Genomic DNA, 15280 nt, shown 5'->3' on the forward strand with positions numbered 1-15280 from the left:
CAAAGAGGAAAAGTGTCCAGATAGTGAAATCAGCCCTGCCAGTACATCTTGAAATCTCAGTGGGTCTTTTCTTCCTTGGGCAACTTCCTATGACTTATGGTTACCTACTGATGGAGAAAAAAATATCATCCAGAACAAAAATAGTAAGATTATTACTTTGGAGATCCCTTGCCGACTACAGTTTTGTGACATGGTTTTGAGTATACATGCTTAGAAAGAATGTGTACCATTTTACCAATTATGTCATCAGGTTTTGAATATCAGTGGTTCTGCAGGTGTCATACAGCCATGGGTAGCTTGTAATACTGCCTGTAAGACAAGAGATAGGAGGAGTGTAATAACCAGGCAGTAATCCTGGAGTGAACATGAAGTTGCTTTTGAAGTATAACATGCTTATTTCTAACCCTGGAGTGCTCATTATAGGACTCAAGATTTGTATCTCAAAAATCACTTTCCCTGACCTCCTTTTTCCATAGGCCCTATATCTTCCCAGACATGGTTTTGCCAACCATGGGGTGTTTCAGGAACATAACCCCTATGGTTAGCAAGAGACTTCTGTAGACATAAAGACGGTAAGCAAAAGTTGCATCCCCTACTCTCAGAACCACAGGGTAAGTAAAGTATTAGATCATCTTCATCAGACTTCTAAGACTGTAAAGTGATGCCAGAATGTGATATCTCCATCATAAATGAGGAACAGAATTTGCTCTACAAATGAAAGCCAATGCATGAAAGCCTTATTTTAAACAGCAATCACAGGAATTTTTTTTGTGGAGACTTTAGCTTAGCATAAATGATGTATTTTCTTCATTGCACTGAACATCCATGCTGTTAAGTGCATAGTGTATAGAGACAGTAAACGGGAGATGATAATATGTGATATTTCTATCAATCTGTCCACAGATAGGGCTTAACATTCATCAATGTTTAAGCTAAGAGAAACAAAGTATATAAGATCATTGTGTCATATGATGTTAATATTTCATCTCTGAAAATTTTCCAGGCATCTATGTTTGTCGTAGGTGTGGACATGAGTTGTTTTCAAGTAAAATGAAATACAAGCATGGAACACCATGGCCTGCATTTGTAGATACTATAAATAGTGATTCTGTCCAGAAAAGGAAAGAAAGTAAACTTGCATTAAAGGTATTTACTGTATTACTTTTCTGGAGTTTAATGCATGTGATGTACATTATTGTATGTAGGCTTTTGCTATAAACTAGGACTTTGAGGAATTTGATAACGGTTAGAAATTCAGAGAGTATCACTTTATCCAGCATGAGCATATTTTCTGGACCTGATTTGTTAATTTGTCATTGAAATTTGATTGCTTATTGATCCTGAATTGAAACCAAAATGTCCCTTCCTTTTTAGTGTAGATTTTGTCATCTGCAGCAAGTCTTTCCTACTTTGCGCTGAAATTATTCCTCCTTGCTTTCTTACTTGGTCAGATTATTATATTTTTTATTATGTTGTGTAAGTTGTTTGATATTTTTGTTTTTGGAGGACTAATATGTTTTATGACCAACTGAAACATGTTTGATTGACAATTAACCTGTTATCTTTAGGCTATAGTTATTTTAAGTTTTTGATAAGAATTTTCGACTAACACATTCATATGATCAGACTGAGATAGGAATATGGGATGTGAAATCTAGATGCAAGAGGATATATTATTTAATATCATTAAATTTAACCCTCTTTTTCTGAACACGATCTTTCCCTATTAAATTATAATGATGATAAGATCTTAACAACACTGCCTGGATGTGTTTCATATAATGAAGTGCAAACTGTATATATTTATTTATTTATTTATTTATTTATTATACTTGATCGCTGTTTCCTGCATCAGCAAGGTAGAGCCAGGAAACAGATGAAGAACGGCCCATCCACTCATATACTCATATATATATTTATTTGCTTTGTCGCTGTCTCCCGCGTTAGCGAGGTAGCGCAACGAAACAGACGAAAGAAATGTCCCAACCCACCCACATACACATGTATATACATACACGTCCACACACGCAAATATACTTACCTATACATCTCAACATATACATATATATACACAGACAGACATATACATATATACACATGTACATAATTCATACTGTCTCCCTTTATTCATTCCCATCACCACCTCGCCACACATAAAATAACAACCCCCTCCCCCCTCATGTGTGTGAGGTAGGCGCTAGGAAAAGACAACAAAGGCCCCATTCGTTCACACTCAGTCTCAAGCTGTCATGTAATAATGCACCGAAACCACAGCTCCCTTTCCACATCCAGGCCCCACACAACTTTCCATGGTTTACCCCAGATGCTTCACATGCCCTGGTTCAATCCATTGACAGCATGTCAACCCCTGGTATACCACATCATTCCAATTCACTCTATTCCTTGCACTCCTTTCACCCTCCTGCATGTTCAGGCCCGTATCACTCAAAATCTTTTTCACTCCATCTTTCCACCTCCAATTTGGTCTCCCACTTCTCGTTCCCTCCACCGCTGACACATATATCCTCTTTGTCAATCTTTCCTCACTCATTCTCTCCATGTGACCAAACCATTTCAAAACACCCTCTTCTGCTTTCTCAACCACACTCTTTTTATTACCACACAGTGTGGTTTCAGAAGTGGTAGAGGATGTGTGGATCAGGTGTTTGCTTTGAAGAATGTATGTGAGAAATACTTAGAAAAGCAAATGGATTTGTATGTAACATTTATGGATCTGGAGAAGGCATATGATAGAGTTGATAGAGATGCTCTGTGGAAGGTATTAAGAATATATGGTGTGGGAGGAAAGTTGTTAGAAGCAGTGAAAAGTTTTTATCGAGGATGTAAGGCATGTGTACGTGTAGGAAGAGAGGAAAGTGATTGGTTCTCATTGAATGTAGGTTTGCGGCAGGGGTGTGTGATGTCTCCATGGTTGTTTAATTTGTTTATAGATGGGGTTGTTATGGAGGTAAATGCAAGAGTTTTGGAAAGAGGGGCAAGTATGAAGTCTGTTGGGGATGAGAGAGCTTGGGAAGTGAGTCACTTGTTGTTTGCTGATGATACAGCGCTGGTGGCTGATTCATGTGAGAAACTGCAGAAGCTGGTGACTGAGTTTGGTAAAGTGTGTGGAAGAAGAAAGTTAAGAGTAAATGTGAATAAGAGCAAGGTTATTAGGTACAGTAGGGTTGAGGGTCAAGTCAATTGGGAGGTGAGTTTGAATGGAGAAAAACTGGAGGAAGTGAAGTGTTTTAGATATCTGGGAGTGGATCTGGCAGCGGATGGAACCATGGAAGCGGAAGTGGATCATAGGGTGGGGGAGGGGGCGAAAATTCTGGGAGCCTTGAAGAATGTTTGGACGTTGAGAACATTATCTCAGAAAGCAAAAATGGATATGTTTGAAGGAATAGTGGTTCCAATAATGTTGTATGGTTGCGAGGCATGGGCTATGGATAGAGTTGTGCACAGGAGGGTGGATGTTCTGGAAATGAGATGTTTGAGGACAATATGTGGTGTGAGGTGGTTTGATTAAGTAAGTAATAATAGGATAAGAGATGTTTTTTTTTTCTTTTTTTTTATACTTTGTCGCTGTCTCCCGCGTTTGCGAGGTAGCGCATTGTCCTCAAACATCTCATTTCCAGCACATCCATCCTCCTGCGCACAACTCTATCCATAGCCCACGCCTCGCAACCATACAACATTGTTGGAACCACTATTCCTTCAAACATACCCATTTTTGCTTTCCGAGATAATGTTCTCGACTTCCACACATTCTTCAAGGCTCCCAGAATTTTCGCCCCCTCCCCCACCCTATGATCCACTTCCGCTTCCATGGTTCCATCCGCTGCCAGATCCACTCCCAGATATCTAAAACACTTCACTTCCTCCAGTTTTTCTCCATTCAAACTTACCTCCCAGTTGACTTGACCCTCAACCCTACGGTACCAAATAACCTTGCTCTTATTCACATTTACTCTCAACTTTCTTCTTTCACACACTTTACTAAACTCAGTCACCAGCTTCTGCAGTTTCTCACATGAATCAGCCACCAGCGCTGTATCATCAGTGAACAACAACTGACTCATTTCCCAAGCTCTCTCATCCACAACAGACTGCATACTTGCCCCTCTTTCCAAAACTCTTGCATTCACCTCCCTAACAACCCCATCCATAATCAAATTAAACAACCATGGAGACATCACACACCCCTGCCACAAACCTACATTCACTGAGAACCAATCACTTTCCTCTCTTCCTACGCATACACGTGCCTTACATCCTCGATAAAAACTTTTCACTACTTCTAACAACTTGCCTCCCACACCATATATTCTTAATACCTTCCACAGAACATCTCTATCAAATCTATCATATTCCTTCTCCAGATCCATAAATGCTACATACAAATCCATTTGCTTTTCTAAGTATTTCTCACATACATTCTTCAAAGCAAACACCTGATCCACACATCCTCTACCACTTCTGAAACCACACTGCTCTTCCCCAATCTGATGCTCTGTACATGCCTTCACCCTCTCAATCAATACCCTCCCATATAATTTCCCAGGAATACTCAACAAACTTATACCTCTGTAATTTGAGCACTCACCTTTGTCCCCTTTGCCTTTGTACAGTGGTGCTATGCAAGCAATCTGCCAATCCTCAGGCACCTCACCATGAATCATACATACATTAAATAACCTTACCAACCAGTCAACAATACAGTCACCCCCTTTTTTAATAAATTCCACTGCAATACCATCCAATCCCGCCGCCTTGCCGGCTTTCATCTTCCGCAAAGCTATTACTACCTCTTCTCTGTTTACCAAATCATTTTCCCTTACCCTCTCACTTTGCACACCACCTCGACCAAAACACCCTATATCTGCCACTCTATCATCAAACACATTCAACAAACCTTCAAAATACTCACTCCACCTCCTTCTCACATCACCACTACTTGTTATCACCTCCCCATTAGCCCCCTTTGCTGAAGTTCCCATTTGTTCCCTTGTCTTACGCACTTTATTTACCTCCTTCCAAAACATCTTTTTATTCTCCCTAAAATTTAATGATACTGTCTCACCCCAACTCTCATTTGCCCTCTTTTTCACCTCTTGCACCTTTCTCTTGACCTCCTGCCACTTTCTTTTATACATCTCCCAGTCATATGCATTATTTCCCTGCAAAAATTGTCCAAATGCCTCTCTCTTCTCTTTCACTAATAATCTTACTTCTTCATCCCACCACTCACTACCCTTACTAATCTGCCCACCTCCCACGCTTCTCATGCCAGAAGCATCTTTTGCACAAGCCATCACTGCTTTCCTAAATGCATCCCATTCCTCCCCCACTCCTCTTACCTCCTTTGTTCTCACCTTTTTCCATTCTGTACTCAGTCTTTCCTGGTACTTCCTCACACAAGTCTCCTTCCCAAGCTCACTCACTCTCACCACTCTCTTCACCCCAACATTCTCTCTTCTTTTCTGAAAGCCTCTACAAATCTTCACCTTAGCCTCCACAAGATAATGATCAGACATCCCATTAACATTTAAAAGTCTCTCTTTTGCGCGCCTATCAATTAACATGTAATCCAATAACGCTCTCTGGCCATCTCTCCTACTTACATACGTATACTTATGTATATCTCACTTTTTAAACCAGGTATTCCCAATCACCAGTCCCTTTTCAGCACATAAATCTAAAAGCTCTTCACCATTTCCATTTCCAACACTGGACACCCCATGTATACCAATTATTCCCTCAACTGCCACATTACTCACCTTCGCATTCAAATCACCCATCACTATAACCCAGTCTTGTGCATCAAAACCATTAACACACTCATTCTGCTACTCCCAAAACACTTGCCTCTCACGATCTTTCTTCTCATGCCCAGGTGCATATGCACCAATAATCACCCATCTCTCTCCATCAACTTTCAGTTTTACCCATATCAATCTAGAGTTTACTTTCTTACACTCTATCACATACTCCCACCACTCCAGTTTCAGTATTGCTACTCCTTCCCTTGCTCTTGTCCTCTCACTAACCCCTGACTTTACTCCCAAGACATTCCGAAACCACTCTTCCCCATTTACCCTTGAGCTTCGTTTCACTCAGAGCCAAAACATCCAGGTTCCTTTCCTCAAACACACTACCTATCTCTCCTTTTTTCTCATCTCGGTTACATCCACATACATTTAGACACCCCAATCCGAGCTTTCGAGGAGGATGAGCTCTCCCCGTGTGATTCCTTCTTCTGTTTCTCTGTTTAGAAAGTTAAAATACAAAGGAGGTAAGGGGAGTGGGGGAGGAATGGGATGTATTTAGGGAAGCAGTGATGGCTTGTGCAAAAGATGCTTGTGGCATGAGAAGCGTGGAAGGTGGTTTGATTAGAAAGGTTTGTGAGTGGTGGGATGAAGAAGTAAGATTATTAGTGAAAGAGAAGATAGAGGCATTTGGACTATTTTTGCAGGAAAATAATGCAAATGAGTGGGAGATGTATAAAAGAAAGAGGCAGGAGGTCAAGAGAAAGGTGCAAGAGGTGAAATAGAGGGCAAATGAGAGTTGGGGTGAGAGAGTATCATTAAATTTTAGGGAGAATAAAAAGATGTTTTGGGAGGTAAATAAAGTGCGTAAGACAAGGGAGCAAATGGGAACTTCAGTGAAGGGGGCTAATAGGGAGGTGATAACAAGTAGTGGTGATGTGAGAAGGAGATGGAGTGAGTATTTTGAAGGTTTGTTGAATGTGTTTGATGATAGAGTGGCAGATATTGGGTGTTTTGGTCGAGGTGGTGTGCAAAGTGAGAGGGTTAGGGAAAATGATTTGGTAAACAGAGAAGAGGTAGTAAAAGCTTTGCAGAAGATGAAAGCCGGCAAGGCAGTGGGTTTGGATGGTATTGCAGTGGAATTTATTAAAAAAGGGGGTGACTGTATTGTTGACTGGTTGGTAAGGTTATTTAATGTATGTATGATTCATGGTGAGGTGCCTGAGGTTTGGTGGAATGCTTGCATAGTGCCATTGTACAAAGGCAAAGGGGATAAGAGTGAGTGCTCAAATTACAGAGGTATAAGTTTGTTGGGTATTCCTGGTAAATTATATGGGAGGGTACTGATTGAGAGGGTGAAGGCATGTACAGAGCATCAGATTGAGGAAGAGCAGTGTGGTTTCAGAAGTGGTAGAGGATGTGTGGATCAGGTGTTTGCTTTGAAGAATGTATGTGAGAAATACTTAGAAAAGCAAATGGATTTGTATGTAGCATTTATGGATCTGGAGAAGGCATATGATAGAGTTGATAGAGATGCTCTGTGGAAGGTATTAAAAATATATGGTGTGGGAGGTAAGTTGTTAGAAGCAGTGAAAAGTTTTTATCAAGGATGTAAGGCATGTGTACATGTAGGAAGAGAGGAAAGTGATTGGTTCTCAGTGAATGTAGGTTTGCGGCAGGGGTGTGTGATGTCTCCATGGTTGTTTAATTTGTTTATGGATGGGGTTGTTAGGGAGGTAAATGCAAGAGTTTTGGAAAGAGGGGAAAGTATGCAGTATGTTGTGGATGAGAGAGCTTGGGAAGTGAGTCAGTTGTTGTTCGCTGATGATACAGCACTTGTGGCTGATTCATGTGAGAAACCGCAGAAGCTGGTGACTGAGTTTGGTAAAGTGTGTGAAAGAAGAAAGTTAAGAGTAAATGTGAATAAGAGCAAGGTTATTAGGTACAGTAGGGTTGAGGGTCAAGTCAATTGGGAGGTAAGTTTGAATGGAGAAAAAGTGGAGGAAGTAAAGTGTTTTAGATACCTGGGAGTGGATTTGGCAGTGGATGGAACCATGGAAGCAGAAGTGAATCATAGGGTGGGGGAGGGGGTGAAAATTCTGGGAGCTTTAAAGAATGTTTGGAAGTCGAGAACATTATCTTGGAAAGCAAAAATGGGTATGTTTAAAGGAATAGTGGTTCCAACAATGCTGTATGGTTGCGAGGCGTGGGCTATGGATAGAGTTGTGCGCAGGAGGATGGATGTGCTGGAAATGAGATGTTTGAGGACAATATGTGGTGTGAGGTGGTTTGATTGAGTAAGTAATGTAAGGGTAAGAGAGATGTGTGGAAATAAAAAGAGTGTGGTTGAGACAGCAGAAGAGGGTGTTTTGAAATGGTTTGGTCACATGGAGAGAATGAGTGAGGAAAGATTGACCAAGAGGATATATGTGTCAGAGATGGAGGGAACGAGGAGAAGTGGGAGACGAAATTGGAGGTGGAAAGATGGAGTGAAAAAGATTTTGAATGATCGGGGCCTGAACATGCAGGACGGTGAAAGGCATGCAAGGAATAGAGTGAATTGGATCGATGTGACATACCGGGGTGGACGTGCTGTCAATGGATTGAACCAGGGCATGTGAAGCGTCTGGGGTAAACCATGGAAAGTTGTGTGGGGCCTAGATGTGGAAAGGGAGGTGTGGTTTCGGTGCATTATTACATGACAGCTAGAGTCTGAGTGTGAACGAATGGGGCTTTTGTTGTCTTTTCCTAGCGCTACCTCGCACACATGAGGGGGGAGGGGGTTCTTATTCCATGTGTGGCGAGGTGGCAGTGGGAATAAATAAAGGCAGACTATGAATTATGTACATGTGTATATATGTATATGTCTCTGGGTGTATATATATGTGTACATTGAGATGTATAGGTATGTATATTTAAGTGTGTGGACGTGTATGTATATACATGTGTATGTGGGTGGGTTGGGCCATTCTTTCTTCTGTTTCCTTGCGCTACCTCGCTAAGCAAATAAATTAAATATATATATTTCTTCTTTCTTTCAAACTATTCGCCATTTCCCGCGTTAGCAAGGTAGCGTTATGAACAGAGGACTGGGCCTCTGAGGGAACATCCTCACCTGGCCCCCTTCTCTGTTCCTTTCTTTGGAAAATTGAAAAAAAAAAAAAAAACAAGAGGGGAGGATTTCCAGCCCCCTGCTCCCTCCCCTTTTAGTCACCTTCTACGACATGCAGGGAATACATGGGAAGTATTCTAAATAAAATATATATTTTTTTTTTTTTTGCTTTGTCGCTGTCTCCCGCATTTGCGAGGTAGCGCAAGGAAACAGACGAAAGAAATGGCCCAACCCACCCCCATACACATGTATATACATACGTCCACACACGCAAATATACATACCTACACAGCTTTCCATGGTTTACCCCAGACGCTTCACATGCTCCGATTCAATCCACTGACAGCACGTCAACCCCGGTATACCACATCGCTCCAATTCACTCTATTCCTTGCCCTCCTTTCACCCTCCTGCATATTCAGGCCCCGATCACACAAAATCTTTTTCACTCCATCTTTCCACCTCCAATTTGGTCTCCCTCTTCTCCTCGTTCCCTCCACCTCCGACACATATATCCTCTTGGTCAATCTTTCCTCACTCATTCTCTCCATGTGCCCAAACCATTTCAAAACACCCTCTTCTGCTCTCTCAACCACGCTCTTTTTATTTCCACACATCTCTCTTACCCTTACGTTACTTACTCGATCAAACCACCTCACACCACACATTGTCCTCAAACATCTCATTTCCAGCACATCCATCCTCCTGTGCACAACTCTATCCATAGCCCACGCCTCGCAACCATACAACATTGTTGGAACCACTATTCCTTCAAACATACCCATTTTTGCCTTTCCGAGATAATGTTCTCGACTTCCACACATTCTTCAAGGCTCCCAGAATTTTCGCCCCCTCCCCCACCCTATGATCCCTTCCCTTCCATGGTTCCATCCGCTGCCAGATCCACTCCCAGATATCTAAAACACTTCACTTCCTCCAGTTTTTCTCCATTCAAACTCACCTCCCAATTGACTTGACCCTCAACCCTACTGTACCTAATAACCTTGCTCTTATTCACATTTACTCTTAACTTTCTTCTTCACACACTTTACCAAACTCAGTCACCAGCTTCTGCAGTTTCTCACATGAATCAGCCACCAGCGCTGTATCATCAGCGAACAACAACTCACTCACTTCCCAAGCTCTCTCAACCCCAACAGACTTCATACTTGCCCCTCTTTCCAGAACTCTTGCATTCACCTCCCTAACAACCCCATCCATAAACAAATTAAACAACCATGGAGACATCACACACCCCTGCCGCAAACCTACATTCCCTGAGAACCGATCACTTTCCTCTCTTCCTACGCGTACACATGCCTTACATCCTCGATAAAGACTTTTCACTGCTGCTAACAACTTGCCTCCCACACCATATATTCTTAATACCTTCCACAGAGCATCTCTATCAACTCTATCATATGCCTTCTCCAGATCCATAAATGCTACATACAAATCCATTTGCTTTTCTAAGTATTTCTCACATACATTCTTCAAAGCAAACACCTGATCCACACATCCTGTACCACTTCTGAAACCACACTGCTCTTCCCCAATCTGATGCTCTGTACATGCCTTCACCCTCTCAATCAATACCCTCCCATATAATTTACCAGGAATACTCAACAAACTTATATATATATATATATATTTCTTTTTTCTTTTAAACTATTCGCCATTTCCCGTGTTAGCGAGGTAGCGTTAAGAACAGAGGACTGGGCCTTTTTTGGAATATCCTCACCTGGCCCCCTCTGTTCCTTCTTTTGGAAAATTAAAAAGAAAAAAAAAAAAACGAGAGGGGAGGATTTCCAGCCCCCCGCTCCCTCCCCTTTTAGTCGCCTTCTACGACACACAGGGAATACATGGGAAGTATTCTTAATCCCCTATCCCCAGGGATAATATATACATATATATATATATTATCCCTGGGGATAGGGGAGAAAGAATACTTCCCACGTATTCCCTGCGTGTCGTAGAAGGCGACTAAAAGGGGAGGGAGCGGGGGGCTGGAAGTCCTCCCCTCTTGTTATTTTTAATTTTCCAAAAGAAGGAACAGAGAAGGGGGCCAGGTGAGGATATTCCCTCACAGGCCCAGTCCTCTGTTGTTAACGCTACCTTGCTAACGCGGGAAATGGCGAATAGTTTGAAAAAAAAAAAATATATATATATATATATATATATATATATATATATATATATATATATATATATATATATATATATGTATTATCCCTGGGGATAGGGGATTAAGAATACTTCCCACGTATTCCCTGCGTGTCGTAGAAGGCGACTAAAAGGGGAGGGAGCGGGGGGCTGGAAATCCTCCCCTCTCGTTTTTTTTTTAATTTTCCAAAAGAAGGAACAGAGGGGGCCAGGTGAGGATATTCCGAAAAAGGCCCAGTCCTCTGTTCTTAACGCTACCTCGCTAATGCGGGAAATGGCGAATAGTTTGAAAAAAAAAATATATATATATATATATATATATATATATATATATATATATATATATATATATATATATATATATACGTGAAGTGTTTTAGATATCTGGGAGTGGATCTGGCAGCGGATGGAACCATGGAAGCGGAAGTGGATCATAGGGTGGGGGAGGGGGCGAAAATTCTGGGAGCCTTGAAGAATGTGTGGAAGTTGAGAACATTATCTCGGAAAGCAAAAATGGGTATGTTTGAAGGAATAGTGGTTCCAACAATGTTGTATGGTTGCGAGGCGTGGGCTATGGATAGAGTTGTGTGCAGGAGGATGGATGTGCTGGAAATGAGATGTTTGAGGACAATGTGTGGTGTGAGGTGGTTTGATCGAGTAAGTAACGTAAGGGTAAGAGAGATGTGTGGAAATAAAAAGAGCGTGGTTGAGAGAGCAGAAGAGGGTGTTTTGAAATGGTTTGGGCACATGGAGAGAATGAGTGAGGAAAGATTGACCAAGAGGATATATGTGTCGGAGGTGGAGGGAACGAGGAGAAGAGGGAGACCAAATTGGAGGTGGAAAGATGAAGTGAAAAAGATTTTGTGTGATCGGGGCCTGAACATGCAGGAGGGTGAAAGGAGGGCAAGGAATAGAGTGAATTGGAGCGATGTGGTATACCGGGGTTGATGTGCTGTCAGTGGATTGAATCAGGGCATGTGAAGCGTCTGGGGTAAACCATGGAAAGCTGTGTAGGTATGTATATTTGCGTGTGTGGACGTATGTATATACATGTGTATGGGGGTGGGTTGGGCCATTTCTTTCGTCTGTTTCCTTGCACTACCTCGCAAACGCGGGAGACAGCGACAAAGCAAAAAGAAAAAAATATACGTATGTAAGTAGGAGAGAGGGCCAGAGAGTGTTATTGGATTACGTGTTAATTGACAGGCGTGCGAAAGAGAGACTTTTGGATGTTAATGTGCTGAGAGGTGCAACTGGGATGTCTGATCATTATCTTGTGGAGGCTAAGGTGAAGATTTGTATGGGTTTTCAGAAAAGAAGAGTGAATGTTGGGGTGAAGAGGGTGGTGAGAGTAAGTGTGCTTGGGAAGGAGACTTGTGTGAGGAAGTACCAGGAGAGACTGAGTACAGAATGGAAAAAGGTGAGAACAATGGAAGTAAGGGGAGTGGGGGAGGAATGGGATGTATTTAGGGAATCAGTGATGGATTGCGCAAAAGATGCTTGTGGCATGAGAAGCGTGGGAGGTGGGGTGATTAGAAAGGGTAGTGAGTGGTGGGATGAAGAAGTAAGATTATTAGTGAAAGAGAAGAGAGAGGCATTTGGACGATTTTTGCAGGGAAAAAATGTAATTGAGTGGGAGATGTATAAAATAAAGAGACAGGAGGTCAAGAGAAAGGTGCAAGAGGTGAAAAAGAGGGCAAATGAGAGTTGGGGTGAGAGAGTATCATTAAATTTTAGGGAGAATAAAAAGATGTTCTGGAAGGAGGTAAATAAAGTGCGTAAGACAATGGAGCAAATGGGAACTTCAGTGAAGGGCACTAATGGGGAGGTGATAACAAGTAGTGGTGATGTGAGGAGATGGAATGAGTATTTTGAAGGTTTGTTGAATGTGTTTGATGATAGAGTGGCAGATATTGGGTGTTTTGGTCGAGGTGGTGTGCAAAGTGAGAGGGTTAGGGAAAATGATTTGGTAAACAGAGAAGAGGTAGTAAAAGCTTTGCAGAAGATGAAAGCCTGCAAGGCAGTGGGTTTGGATGGTATTGCAGTGGAATCTATTAAAAAAGGGAGTGACTGTATTGTTGACTGGTTGGTAAGGTTATTTAATGTATGTATGACTCATGGTGAGGTGCGTGAGGATTGGCGGAATGCGTGCATAGTGCCATTGTACAAAGGCAAAAGGGATAAGAGTGAGTGCTCAAATTACAGAGGTATAAGTTTGTTGAGTATTCCTGGTAAATGATATGGGAGGGTATTGATTAAGAGGGTGAAGGCATGTACAGAGCATCAGATTGGGGAAGAGCAGTGTGGTTTCAGAAGTGGTAGAGGATGTGTGGATCAGGTGTTTGCTTTGAAGAATGTATGTGAGAAATACTTAGAAAAGCAAATGGATTTGTATGTAGCATTTATGGATCTGGAGAAGGCATATGATAGAGTTGATAGAGATGCTCTGTGGAAGGTATTAAGAATATATGGTGTGAGAGGCAAGTTGTTAAAAGCAGTGAAAAGTTTTTATCGAGGATGTAAGGCATGTGTACGTGTAGGAAGAGGAAAGTGATTGGTTCTCAGTGAATGTAGGTTTGTGGCAGGGGTGTGTGATGTCTCCATGGTTGTTTAATTTGATAATGGATGGGGTTGTTAGGGAGGTGAATGCAAGAGTTTTGGAAAGAGGGGCAAGTATGAAGTCTGTTGTGGTTGAGAGAGCTTGGGAAGTGAGTCAGTTGTTGTTCGCTGATGATACAGCGCTGGCGGCTGATTCATGTGAGAAACTGCAGAAGCTGGTGACTGAGTTTGGTAAAGTGTGTGAAAGAAGAAAGTTAAGAGTAAATGTGAATAAGAGCAAGGTTATTAGGTACAGTAGGGTTGAGGTTCAAGTCAATTGGGAGGTAAGTTTAAATGGAGAAAAAGTGGAGGAAGTAAAGTGTTTTAGATATCTGGGAGTGAATCTGGCAGCGGATGGAACCATGAAGCGGAAGTGAATCATAGGGTGGGGGAGGGGGCGAAAATCCTGGGAGCCTTGAAGAATGTTTGGAAGTCGAGAATATTATCTCGGAAAGCAAAAATGGGTATGTTTGAAGGAATAGTGGTTCCAACAATGTTGTATGGTTGCGAGGCGTGGGCTATGGATAGAGTTGTGCGCAGGAGGGTGGATGTGCTGGAAATGAGATGTTTGAGGACAATGTGTGGTGTGAGGTGGTTTGATCGAGTAAGTAACGTAAGGGTAAGAGAGATGTGTGGAAATAAGAAGAGCGTGGTTGAGAGAGCAGAAGAGGGTGTTTTGAAATGGTTTGGGCACATGGAGAGAATGAGTGAGGAGAGATTGACCAAGAGGATATATGTGTCGGAGGTGGAGGGAACGAGGAGAAGTGGGAGACCAAGTTGGAGGTGGAAAGATGGAGTGAAAAAGATTTTGAGTGATCGGGGCCTGAACATGCAGGAGGGTGAAAGGCGGGCAAGGAATAGAGTGAATTGGATCGATGTGGTATACCGGGGTTGACGTGCTGTCAGTGGATTGAATCTGGGCATGTGAAGCGTCTGGGGTAAACCATGGAAAGTTGTGTGGGGCCTGGATGTGGAATGGGAGCTGTGGTTTCGGGCATTATTGCATGACAGCTAGAGACTGAGTGTGAACGAATGGGGCCTTGTGCGCTACCTCGCACACATGAGGGGGGAGGGGGATGGTATTCCATGTGTGGCGAGGTGGCGATGGGAATGAATAAAGGCAGACAGTATGAATTGTGTGCATGGGTATATATGTATGTGTCTGTGTGTGTATATATATGTGTACATTGAGATGTATAGGTATGTATATTTGCGTGTGTGGACGTGTATGTATATACATGTGTGTTGGGGTGGGTTGGGCCATTTCTTTCGTCTGTTTCCTTGCGCTACCTCGCAAACGCGGGAGACAGCAACAAAGCAAAATAATATATATATATATATATATATATATATATATATATATATATTGGGGTTGTTAGGGAGGTGAATGTAAGAGTTTTGGAAAGAGGGGCAAGTATGAAGTCTGTTGGGGATGTGAGAGCTTGGGAAGTGAGTCAGTTGTTGTTCGCTGATGAGATGTATAGGTATGTATATTTGCGTGTGTGGACCAAGAGGATATATGTGTCGGAGGTGGAGGGAACGAGGAGAAGAGGGAGACCAAATTGGAGGTGGAAAGATGAAGTGAAAAAGATTTTGTGTGATCGGGGCCTGAACATGCAGGAGGGTGAAAGGAGGGCAA

The 15280-nt window shown here is 42.2% G+C and overlaps 1 protein-coding gene across 2 annotated transcripts in view; it reads left to right on the forward strand.

The window, feature by feature from the left end:
- Positions 1-15280, forward strand: part of LOC139755445 (methionine-R-sulfoxide reductase B1-like) — a 116637-nt gene that overhangs the window by 18382 nt on the left and 82975 nt on the right. The window contains exon 2 of one of the 2 annotated variants that reach the window (XM_071673755.1): positions 1004-1146. The exons of the other annotated variant lie outside the window; for it this stretch is intronic. Coding sequence (XP_071529856.1) covers positions 1004-1146 — 143 coding nt within the window. The remainder of the gene's footprint in view (positions 1-1003; positions 1147-15280) is intronic. 2 annotated transcript variants of the gene reach the window in all.

The sequence above is a fragment of the Panulirus ornatus genome, chromosome 19 (genome assembly GCF_036320965.1).
Source record: "Panulirus ornatus isolate Po-2019 chromosome 19, ASM3632096v1, whole genome shotgun sequence".
In the NCBI taxonomy this organism is placed as follows: Eukaryota; Metazoa; Arthropoda; class Malacostraca; order Decapoda; family Palinuridae; genus Panulirus; species Panulirus ornatus.